The 13,404-nt window shown below is 32.5% G+C and overlaps 1 protein-coding gene across 1 annotated transcript; it reads right to left on the bottom strand.

Annotated features, from left to right (window-relative positions):
* Positions 1–541: 541 nt before the first annotated feature.
* Positions 542–13,404, bottom strand: LOC308669508 (BPI fold-containing family C protein-like; the record flags this gene model as incomplete). The annotated part of the gene is made up of 15 exons (XM_081330240.1): positions 542–583; positions 1,858–1,934; positions 2,447–2,510; positions 3,517–3,559; positions 4,339–4,406; positions 5,633–5,803; positions 6,871–6,924; positions 7,652–7,825; positions 9,261–9,352; positions 10,944–11,004; positions 11,147–11,210; positions 11,857–12,012; positions 12,212–12,340; positions 12,611–12,722; positions 13,302–13,404. 15 exons carry the CDS (start codon positions 13,402–13,404, stop codon positions 542–544), a joined length of 1,410 nt encoding a protein of 469 aa, XP_081186366.1.

Here is a 13,404-nt window from a genome sequence, read left to right as displayed (position 1 = left end):
AGCCGTCAAATGATAGTGACGAGGCTCAAAACATCTATTTAAAAAGTCAGTCCATTTAAGCAATTCAGAATATGTTTCTCAACATTTTTCTTATTTAATCATACATCTGGTAATCCTGTATGCTCTTAGGTCCTAAGAAGCATAGAAATAATCAGCTTGTTGTTTCACAAGCTAGACTATTATGAAAGTGCCTTTTCTTGGCCCAAAAAATATTTACACATTTGCCTTTTTTCTTAAAATAAATACTTTAATTCCAAAACACAGAGGTTGCATGTGCAATGCCTGAGAGAGAATTTGAAAATACTAACAGATTATTTCAGAAACAGTAATAGTGATATTAAACAAACTTTTGAGATTTTGAAATGTGATGTGATTAGATTAACAAATTATTTGGAAGTTTATAGATGGTCAATGTTTTGTTTTTCTCCACTCTTATTTTAAATGATAAGTCATGATCTTCTTTAAATCATCTAGAGAAAACTGCTTACAGAGTGCTAAGTATTCCACAGTAATTCTTCCATTTGATGAAACATCTGATTCCTTAATATTTGTAATTTAGATCAGTGGAAATCAGTATCAGATGGTCAGTGGAAATCTGTTTATAGATGGTCAATGTTTTGTTTTTCTCCACTCTTATTTTAAATGATAAGTCATGATCTTCTTTAAATCATCTAGAGAAAACTGCTTACAGAGTGCTAAGTATTCCACAGTAATTCTTCCATTTGATGAAACATCTGATTCCTTAATATTTGTAATTTAGATCAGTGGAAATCAGTATATATCCCTGGGAAGTTAAAAACAGCAACAGAAAGAAATAGTTTATCATCTCCAATTACACTTAAATAGTTTCATTGTTTGTTTTTTATGTTGCTAATGCGCTAATTGCACTGTATTGCTGACTGTATTTTGCAACATTTTATTATCATTGTTTTGTTGTGGATTTGTGACTCACAATTTTAACTTACCTCTATTTTGCTGACAGGACTTTAGTTGTTAGGCAGTCTAAAATATTGTTTAAAATATGAAACCTGTAGAACTAAATTTCATATATTGTATAATTTAAGATTCTGAGACATTCTGAAACAGAATGGGTTTACAAGATAACACATTAATAATTTAAAATTAAATCAATTTTTAGGACACTTCACTGCTGACTTGAAAGTTGCTATTTTTCATCAAGAAAACTTCAGGCAAAAAGCCTAGCCTGAAAGAGCTAAATGAGATGTCTAATTCTGCCCTTTTAAACTGAGATTGAGATTGTGGTTTCTTTTACAGGTGTTAATTAACATAGCAGTCCTGAAATAGTTGTATTATTTTAACTTGGAATGGCTGCTGAGATTATTTTCTTTATATTCAATAGGGTTGTGCTTCACAAAGCAATCTAACACAATGCTCGAGGTTCCCTGCTAAAATGCTAAGTCCACTTAGACCCCCATTTCAAGGGTCTCCTCATATTGAGTGACCATGCACCAAAGTCACGTCAGCTCATACTGCCTCCACAGAGACAGAGAATTAGGTACAATTCACACAATCAAATTAACATGCAGAAAATGAAGGTGCTGCATAAATGTTATGGGATAGAGAAGCACATCAGTCTAATAAGCCCTCTGGTTTTTAATTATACCAATGTTTATCTACTGATGCTAGATTTTGAGCCAATGTCTGATTATTTCATTAAAAACAAGGCGGGTTGCAGTTTGTTGTCATTTGAGTTGGGGCTGAAGTTCTGAATATTCCCAAACATATCTTCTCAGTAGCTTAAACTGTTATGAGTTTCATCAGCAAGGACACCATCATTTTGCATTTAAAAATAGCAGGAAACAAAGAGGAGGTTCTGCAAAGAAAACTGAATTCTACCTTGTTAACTTCAGTGACAGCTTCAGAAAAAACAAGTTTGGCCATTGAGGGTAACTGGAATCCTCTCTTCAGTGCAGCTTAAGGTAACAAACAAACAAAATGGCATTAAAAGGAAAATACACAGTAAACAGATGCAATATGGATGCTTCTTAGTAACACAAGCTCTGGAAAATTTGAAGCCTAGGAATGAATAATAATTATAAAGCAGCATAGTATAACTGAGTTATAGACTACAATATGGAATGCCCAAGTTCAAGTCAACTCTTAGCCATTAGGATCAGTCATTTCCACTCAGCCTAATGTACCTCACAGAGTGATTGTGGGGAAAATAAGAGAAGGAGCTGGTTTACAGGGTTGCACAAAATAAGGGTGGGATTTAAATCTAACATCTGTCTGTCTGTCTGTCTCCATAGGTTTCTGGATAAAAGATTGGATATACAGTAACAAAATCTCAGTTGATGTGTGTTTCTGCTATATCTAACATACCTTTCTATAAGACCTAGGATCTTGGTAATCCTTAGAAAATATTTGTTCACTTAAATTACGACATAAGAACCATAATTGTGAGGAAAGTTTTTATAATTCTTACCACTGATTGGTGGAATTACTGTATTTTGCAAGGAATAAGATAAGAAGTTCTTCAAATGTTGGACCTATATAATAGAAAGCTATATTTAACATTGCTCCCAGAAAATAGATACATATTTAGGCAAAGTCTGACCTTTACTAGTTTGCTTCATTTAGGTTCTCCTCTGAGTTGATTCTATTTTTAATTTTTGTCCAATCATATTTCAAACAGCATTATTTTACAAATACTTAAGATTCTCAATTCTGACTATCTCCCACTTGACGAATTTACTTCTACAAGAATACATACTGCCCATTGACCGGAAAAAACAATAAAAATCACCCACTTGATTAATATAAAACTTCACCAAAGCCCTCTCTTCTTGTCGCTATCTATTCTTGTCCCTGGTAATTCCTCTCGCTTCTAGTATTTATTCAGACTCAACTTGGAAATAAAGGGGAATTTCCTGACAGTAAGAACAATTAATCAGTGGAACCGCTTGCCTCCTGGAGTTGTGTATGCTCCATTGCTGGAATTTTCAAGAAATGTTTGGACAACCATTTGTCCAGGATAGTATAAAGACTCCTTCCTTGGGCAGAAGACTAGAATGGACTCCAAGCCTTATGATTCTATAGCTATCTACTTATAAATTGCTGTGGAGTCAAGAGCAAATATATTGAGTTGTATTTTATTATAAGAGGTATACAAATAGATAAAAAATCTGAGCATACGAATGTAGTTTCTATGATTATCCTTTATTCTCCTTTGATCTTCTTTTCAATAAACCTATGTTTAAATTATAGATTTAGGGTAATGAAGTGGGATGGATTTCTTTTCTCTTTAAATGATCACTGCTTACTATATAGGTCTTGATTGCTTGGAAATGTTGTGTAGCTGTGTCTGTATAGCTAAGCGGACATAGATTGCCCCTTCATTCACACAATCTATGGGAAAACTGTTTTTAACTGCTGGTTCAAGCTCAGAATTAAAACTCAATGCCTTGTATTTTCACAATTCATTGCTTTGTATTTTCACAACAAGAAGTATTCTAATACATGTTTCTATTATTATTATTGTCATTTTTCATTTACCTGGAAAGAGCCAATGCTTGAATAAGTCAGAGACAGATATAATCTAAAATAAAACATAGGAATATAATAATTTGGTATTGTAAGTCTTAACATTTAAGTGTGAACTATTACAGCTGGAAGGGGACACCCATTCTAAAACAGGAATCCAATTAAATTAAAATGAGCTTCTACTTATCAAGATTCACCTGATCAGCTACTCTGGAAACAGAAAGATATAAAAATTTTCCTAATGTACTCAGAACAGCACATAGGGACGTTCAAGGCACTACTTTACATGGAAAATTTCCTTATGGCACAGAATATTTAAGGAGCATTCCTGTAATCAATGAATATTTACAAATGCACAACTAGAGCACAGGGAAGAGAGAGGAAAATATGAAAAAGAAAAAAAATTACAGTATTGGAAGAAAAGGCAGAGGGCCAGTAATTCAACAACGCATTGATGAACCTTGTTTCTAGCTATTTATAGATGAGTTGGAAAAAGTCATTGAAATATCGCTGAGAAAGAATTTATTTGGAATAATAAACTTCTCTCTGTGTACCAAGAGGTCTCTGGGCTGTTTTCTTCCTTTTTGTGTGTGTGAATAATATCTTGCTTTTCAACCCGTTCATTCATTCTTCCCATGAAAATCAAAGCTAGACTTCCTTCTTTTAGCATCTAGTTCATTATTATTATATTCATAAAGACTGTCTGCTGGAAAAATCAAATCTACCATGTTTCTTTTTACGTTGTGTAAATGACAGCAATGGCAATCCCAAGTGAGAAATTTGGAAAGTAATTATTATTTTCAATTGTAATCATGGTCTGAGTCTCTTGATTACCTCTGGAGCTGCAATAAGACAATTAGCTTTTGTTTAGCTATTACTGCATTGGCTTTCAGACCTATAGACTACAAAGAGAAAAAAAAGCATTAATAGATGGACAAAATATCATTTGTGTATATTTGGGCTACAATTAGAGTGTTCTATTCATGTATTCAAAAGAGAAGTTATTCTTTCTTGTTTCTGATCTTTTATTCAATAGAAGAGAATTTTTTATGGTCTACTTCATCAATATGTCCTCTCTCCAAATTGTTTCCAATAGGTAATTTAAGATCTTTGTAACCTGAGGTGGTGCCTGAATATCTTTGTTTTCCTATTCATTTTTCACCATTTTCTTTTTTGTGTGTGTTCCATCCAATAGATTGTAATGCTGGGGAACAGGCTGACTTATTTGCTGTTAATCTTATGTAAAAGCTCTGGGTGTTTCTTTAGGTAAAGAGCAAAGTTACATTATTAAAGTTTTTAAAAATGACATTTTTACGTCTCATTTGGCTTAAGAGATGGACAGAACATTTAAACCATTTGGTTATGAGCAACTTCATTAATTTCAGTTCTTAATTAGACTATAATCTTCTTAGCACCAATTACAAATGTGAATGCCAACAAGTTTTGAATAATGAGCATGGACATAATGGTGTGTATATTAAAAACCCTGCTAAGGAGGGAGTCCTTTCAGTGAATGATGTAGTCTTTCTTCCCAAGCCAAGAAAAACACTGTCCTAACTAACAAATCAAGGACAGACTAATAACAATAGAGAATACTCCATGGTTCCATTATCTATGACAATCATATCAGAGAGACAAGTTCATAGACTTGTACTTTGCTTCAAAAGCAAATATTGCTTCCTTTGTAAAAGAGAGTCCTAAAGAAGGAATTCAATTAGCCAGTCTTAAAAATACTGCCAGCAGATTAGCATTATTAGATTTGCCTTTTTTATAATACAGTATAAAGTTAGAAAACATCCTGGAAGGTATTTCCAAGAGAGGTATGGAGAACTGAAGACAACTCCATGAAATCAGACCCAACAAATCTGACTGGCAAGACACCAAGGCAGTAGTAAGTCTGGATATGGAGAAAACATTTAAAACAAGGAAACAGCATAAAAACAAAAACAGAATAAAATGACAGAAATGTCAAAAATGGATGGGAACCAAGTAAACAAGAGCTTTAATCACTTTTGCCAATGGCTGAGCACATTACATCAAATTATTACATAGCTGTGATTTTCATTGGCTGGCCTTTGATCATCTCTATAATAAATGGCCGGGAAGTAATTATTCTATAATTACTTACTGCATTCACGGCAAAGATAGGCTTCATCACTGAGTTTGACAGCAGAGCAGATACTACTACAAAACAAGGAATCTCTATAGTGAAACTGCTATTTTTCAACTTTAAAACTGGGGCTGCAGTAACCATTAATTTCATTCTCACTGGATGTGATTTGGTATAATGTTGCATAATCTGCATAAAGAAAAAAAGTAGTCTTAATTATTTGGCCCCAAATCTACATTGTTATGCATCTTTGCTCTAAAGCCGTGGTGGCAAACCTATGGCACGCGTGCCACAGGTGGAATGCAGAGCTCTCTCTGTGCGCATGCGCACCGTTGCCCCAGTCCTAGGCCTTCAGCTTGGTTTTATAAAACCTTTTCGCTTTAGGTCTCCGCCACCGTGTGCAAAAAAACAAAAAAAAGTTCAATCAATCAATTTCAACTTCTAACGGGGAAAAAAAAGATCTCACAAAGTTGGAATTGATTGATTGAACTTTTTAGTCCCAGTCTGCCATTACCACTGCAGCCACGCCCACCCAATGGGCCACACCCACCCAGCACCCGATGATACATTAGTGGGTTTTGGGTTGCAGTTTGGGCACTCGGTCTCTAAAAGGTTTACCATCACTGCTCTAAAGCAACATATTTATGTGATTAATCTCATGCATATTTACTTGGACGTATAATCCCACTGTCCAGTGAGATTTATGTTCTGATAAATTTGTTTAGAAATGTTAAGTGTATTTATTTCAAAGCTGGAATTAGCAATATGAGGAGTAATAAAATTCTTATATTTCTACATATTATTTACACATTATGTGCATGTTGTCATTCAAAATGTACAAAATTTCTATGTCTCACATGTGCTCCTGCCATACTTTGGTGCGAGCAACTAATTTACAGACTAGATACAAAACTGGAAAAATAAAGAATCAGATCTCATATTTGTTTGCATGGGTTGAGATTCTGATCTTAGTGAAGCTGGATTAATATTTCCCTTCATTATTCAGTCAAATCATTAATTTCCCTGCAGGAGGAAATGGACAAATATAAACATGAATTCCTTGCCATTACATGTTGTTTGATTCTTTCTTGAACACATTTTCTGCAGATTGAAAAAGACAATCTTTCCTATAATCATAGAAGACATACTTTATTAAAAGTAAATGCTAAAAACTGTTGGAGATCAATCAGTACTTATCCAATGTTCATGCATATAAACTTACGATTGTTTTAGTTTTTTAAAAAGCTGGTGCTTACTTGAGGAATGATTCTGCTTAAAGTATCTGTGGTTAAATTAAAGTATGAAGAATGCTGCAAAATGAAAGAAATATATGAGTTTCCTAGTCATCTTTTAAATGAAGGCCAACTTAGATCCCTTCATTTGATTATCCTTATGGAGTATTGTGTGCATAGGAGCAGAAATGTTCATGTCTCTCTCCACACATTTATTTTTCAAATTTATATCCTACCTTTCCTTCAGAAACTTAAGATGGCCTACATAGTGCTTCCAACTCCCATTCTGCCCCCCAATAATTCTGTAAGACTGAACAGTGACAATGGCACTTCTTAGTTGAAATGGAATGAGTGACTGGATGAATGAGGAAGATGCAAACCTGAATTTGTATTGTGCTTTGTAGCCCCTTTTATGAAAAGTATCTTGAACCTAGGGAGACCAGATAATGTACAAAATTTAGGATAAGTCAATCGCTTGTTAATCATCTATTAACTTGGTTTGAGATGAAAGTTATTCTGCACAGTGTTAACAACATAACAGGGAGTTGGAATATAAACTATTGCTTTCCTAATTGCTGTTCATATATGAACAGCAACAATATGAACACAAGTTTAAATTACAGACATTTGCAGCCTTTTAAATATCCAAATCAGCTGCTTTACTTGAGTTAGTAGTTACGTTGATCTGACCACATATATGAACCCACATATATTTTTAAGATCACTTAGGACTTTTCATAAGTTCAGGCTCATTCACAAAATATGTAACACTGCTAATAATGCTACTGATGCTATTGATAATTACCTGTTCAGAAAAAGTTATCTTTGACACTTTAGTAGTGTAATAAGTTAATGAAATAGAATTTAGCAAAGATTCAGAAATTCCACTGAAGAGCATATAGTTGTTCTTTTCTGGAAGAGTGAAGGGAACTGCCACAAAGGGAGACTCTGTATGATTACTTGAAAAATACACAGAAACCTGAAAAATATATTTATAGAAATTTATTTATAGGACAAAACAGGTATTCCATGATCACTCAATGGGCTTCATTTATAAGGATACCCCCTTCTCTGAAAAAATGTTCATGACTGCTCATGCATTTCTTTGCCATTCTAGCTAAAAGTCTCCCACTAGTGAGTGAGGTAATTTTAACTGAAAAATGCAGCTCCAAAGATCTACCTCCATTTATGCAGCTACATATTTTTATAATGGACTCGCAGGGAGAAGGGGAATGGCTTTTTAAAAAATCAGTTGCCCCTTATGGCCTCCATTTCTGATATTTGAAAGAAATGCTCCCATTTAATACATTGAATGTTTTCCACTTTCTCTCGTGCAACTTTGAATCAAAAGTGCAGAACAAAGTTCAAGCTCATTCACAGTGTTTTGTCAGCATCTAGGACAGAGTAAAAAACCTACACTAGAAATTTAATTTAGAAATACAATATACTGTATGCATCAAATATTACACTTATTATTGATGGAAAATCATTTATGGACTTTTTGTGAAAAAAATGACCTTGGATTTATGGAATGGAAGCTTAGAAATGGTAATTTATTGAAAAAGATATTTTGATGTAACTTTAGAGAGAGGGTAAAATATAAATGCATTTATAACGGCTGTCAAAAAAGGAAACCTTTTCTTTTTAATTTCTATTCTTATTTTTGTTCTTATTCATTATTCTTTATTTTCTTTGTTTCTTTTATAATATTTTATAGTATTGTATTTTTTAATATTTTCAATAAAAATATATTTTAAAAGATAGACAATATTTGCAAGTGCTGAATGCACAATTGCAATATCTTGTTTAGCTCTGAGTTTTGATTTATTTCACTTCTGACTTTCAGATTTTTCCAATTTTCTATTCTTATTCTGTGCTTTTCCTATAATTCCCTTCATCCCTCATGCATGGCTGGGTGTTATGGAGTTTGTAATTACACATACTAAAATGGTCAAGGAAGGCAGATTTAAGTTCAATTTTAACTGCTTTTACTTTTTGTTATTAATTGGTGTCCCATCCCAATGAGGGATGTGATAGATTGCTTGTATTTATGAAAAAAATCTAAGAATTAAACAAGTAAGCTAAAATAAAATAAATATAAAATAAATAAATGAATGAAATACAGGAATTAAACTGTTTATCTGCATTTTCTAAAAATGGACGAACATTTTGAATCAGAGAATCTAACAGTTTTATCAATTTAATAGTGTAATAATAACATACAATTATGTTTATAAGTTTAATACATTTATAAAATAAAGAAACAATGTTTTAGGTTTTTGAAGATTTCTATATTTATATTTTATATTTATTATATATATTATATTTATATTTATTATATTCTAGATGATTGTTAAAGCAAAAATAGCCTATTAAACTACAATTTCAAATAGTATAACAACCAACAGGATTACCTTAAAATCCAGATCAACATAGGATTTAAAGACTTCAGGAGGTGTAATAAGTGAATACTTTACTTGGATAAAGGGGTTAATCCAGAATACACCTGCAACATCATTGAAAAAAGGAAATTGAGATCTCTCAAACTCTCTCTTCTTCAAGATCTCAGATACTCTCCCCTCCATACCATTTGTAAGGTAGGGTAGGCTGTAAAGCAATGACCATCTCAAAGTCATCCAGTAAATCTCACACACAGCAGGAATTTCAAGGATTTTCCTTTCTAAATCCAACAACATTGTCATTAATCTTATAGATGACAAGCTAATCAAGTGAAGAGTTTTGAAACAACTGGTGCACAAGAGTTGAAACAGATAAAAATGTTAGCAGCATGACAAGTGACATGTCTTGTTTGCTCATGAACAATGCCTATTGCCTATTAGGCACAGATAATATTGAAATTAACAGATCTCCTGATAACACTTATAGTTTAGTTTAAGAGGAAAAAAAGATTTTATTCTTTGTTTATCCTTCCTAGTCCACCTCCCGAAGATGAGTAGATTGGCCACAGTTGTAAAAAATGAAAACTGCCATGAAATACTTTGATAAAAGATGCAAGATACTAGAAAGAGATTACAAATCTCTAGTCTGTATTTGCTATTATTCTTGATTAGTTAGCTATGCCATGGTAGAAAACAGTGTGTCATATATCCAGTCTTCTTTTTATAATAACCCAATCAAAATGCACCTTCCACAGAAGGAACCGCAATAATGTAAATACAAAAATAAAATAATCAACAATATAAATGAAATAAATCACATTCCCATTTAAGAAAGGGAGAAATTCTCCATGCTACAAGTGAGTTTAGCACAAGTTTAATAATGTACTTTTACTATAACAAACCAAATCTAAGTTCTGCATTTGGGGTTTCTTTACTCTAAAGTGAAATGGTGATAGGATTTTCTTAGAGCAGGGGTCTTCAAACTTGGCCCTTTTATGACTTGTGGACTTCAACTCCCAGAATTCCTCAGCCAGCATGCTGGCTGAGGAATTCTGGGAGTTGAAGTCTACAAGTCATAAAAGGAAGGGCCAAGTTTGAAGACCCCTGCCTTAGAGTGATGGTACTACTGGATGCCATAACAGCAATTTGAAAACTATAGAAATGTAACAGGAAAGGAACCCTCATGCAGTTGGTAGAAATGGGCCTCTATTTGTTAATATTTTATTAATATTGAAATATATTTCCAGTAATATCACACTGAGATTTTCAGTCAATAGCTGTCTTTCAAACAGTTGTTTTCATGAGGTCTTTCATGTACAAATCGAGAAGAGGTAAGATAGAAATATGAATTTTTTTTGGAAAGGAAGTCGTCAACTGGCAGAAACACATAATTAATTAAACACATAATTAAAAAATCACTGAGTATATGGATAACAAATATAATTCCACACTTTTGAAAAACTATCCTACTATATTGAGTATAGAAAGCTGTGCTGTTTTAAGCACCCTTTCCTTAACTCAGTATCCGTGTAAGTATCAATATAAATAATATTTATAAATATAAATTGTGTCAGAATGGCTTTCATTTTCAACTTCACAATTCTTAGATTTTAAAGATTTTGCACATTGCTCAAATGTTGTTAGTTTACAGTATAGTAAGTCCATCAGCAAAATATAGATAGTTTGTCATAGACTCACTCTTTAGTCCTTTAAGTACTTCAGCCTCCTTTTGGATTCTTAATACGACATTTAGGCAGAGCTGTGAAAAAAATATGTACATACATAAGATTTTTTATTTTCGTCAGGGGTAGGAAAGAGTCAACTAAGAAAAAGAATGTATTGTTCTTTGGAGGCAAATTTATAATCCACTCAAGTTTCCTTCAGAAAGCCAAACAACTTACTTGGCTTTCCAATCTTGTACGTATAACCTTTTCCAAATGTTGAACAAAAGCATTATAATACCACCTGGAGATTAAAAAACAGAATGTATGTTAATTACTTCATAATTTAATTTGTTAGATAATGGAAATAAGCAGCCATATGCAACAGTTGAATGCTCATTGACAGTTCACTGGTATGAAGCTTAATAATTACAATACTGCCTCATGGCATGCTACTTTTTGGAGAAGTTTTAAAATGATTGTGTTCTCCATTTGGTTTCCACTTTTGAGACACAAGATGGAAAATTGAGCTATTTACCTGAATGTTACAAATCCCATTTGATTTGATGGGGCATAATTCACAACAGACAAACATAGGACTGTGTGTAAATGACTGGATGTTTCTAATACATGGAAGCCTTTAATGTATACAATTTTTAACCAGGTATATATATATATATATATATATATATATATATATATATATATATATATATATATATTTATTACAGTGACCTGAGTGAACCTGAAGTTTATCAGTCTTTGATGTATATCAGGTTTCATATACAACATACCAAATTCTGCTACAATTTATGTTATCTACATAATTTGCAACATCATAAAAATAACAATATTCCAACAATCTTCAATATATCAAAAATTCATTAAAAACAGAATCCATTAGTTCCTTATAATTAGATATCATTAAATAATATATTTCTTGAATTTACCTTCCTTCACTATTAAGCTGGACTTCAATATTACCAGTGCTCAATTGGCAGTTTTGAACAGACACCAGCAAATCTCCTCTGTTATTTTGTGCCACAATCATATCTGTCGTAACAGACAATCCTAAAATGGATATTTCAACTTCTCCCTGATAATCACTACACAGGGAAAAATGAGAAGACATATCAATAGTTAAACTCAGTAACAAATTCAGTTTAAAAAGTATTTTGTGCTTCAATTCCTTGTTTAATTTTTAATTTAAATACCTTCTAGATTAAAGTAGCTAATCTAATGCTTATTTTAATTGCAGGTAACAGAATAAATAGCCTGCCCTTAGATATACAAAATTGTACTTACATCAGCCAGTTGCTCAAGGTCCAGTGTGTAGTAACTGTCACAGAAACATTTTTAATTAATAGTTTAATACCATTCCCAGGCATCAGGATCATAGAAGAATTATATATTGAAATAGACATGATTTGAATCCTATGAAGAGAGAATCTTGACATATCATATTGCAAAGTGAAATGAAACAATCTATTTCATGTAAAGTTAACTCAGAATAAAGTTCTTCGAAGTGTCTTATGAAATTAAAATAACTGTAATATAAATTATGCATTTATAGAAAAAAATGTAAACAGCAGCAGTTAACTCAAATAAACAAATAAATTTTATATCAAGAAGCTGAAGTGTATTGCCACAAAATTCAGAAACTACAGATAAGATAATATATACATAGCACAGATAGGCAAATACCTTGATACTGTGTAGTCAACTATGCCAAAGAAGTATTTCTCAGTACCAATCTCATCTGGAAATATTCTTGTTTTTAGTTCTTGTTCAAGGAGCTTCATTCTAATTTCTTTTGCTAAAAGGAATACATGGTGTTCAGATTCATCATCTGTTGGTCTATTTATTATTTACTTGAATTCATAAGCCACCCAACCAAATATTCTTGTGAGCATGTTTGGAGCTAGAAAATTAGGGACAGATTTCTTAGTAATGTCTCTAATTCTTCATATCCTGCTTCTTACTTATCTTGGAATATTACCAAGAAAGAAGGCTATTCTGTCAACTGTGCAGAAAGGGAGGAGAAAATAATGAGGACTTAAAATTTGCAAATGAAGTTCTGGAGCAAAGGAAGATAAGGAGGATTTTATTTATATCAATACGTGTGTTCCCGGGAATGCTTATTGTATTTCATTTTCAGAAAGTTAGGAAGGACTTGTGTAGATATACAATCTAATTTCTATTTTATAGATATGAGATTCCTTAAGCATGTTCACAGACAGCATTTTAGGCACATGTATGCTGCAGACTCAAGTTTCTTAAATTCTCTGAGGTGACCATTCCAATTTTCATGATGTTTCGAGGAAATCCATAGCGTTATGTAAAAGTTTTGAAGTATATTGAAATATAGCTGCAAAATAAAAATAAACCAACTTACCATAATTCAATCCTTTTTGTGTAATTCTTACTCTGACTTCAGGGTTAGCCTCAATTTGAAAAAGAAATAAACTTAAAAGAATGAAAACCCACCAAAATTTCAT

This window comes from Vipera berus (assembly GCF_964194415.1).
Source record: "Vipera berus genome assembly, chromosome: 6".
In the NCBI taxonomy this organism is placed as follows: Eukaryota; Metazoa; Chordata; class Lepidosauria; order Squamata; family Viperidae; genus Vipera; species Vipera berus.
This window is presented reverse-complemented; position numbering and strand designations above follow the sequence as displayed.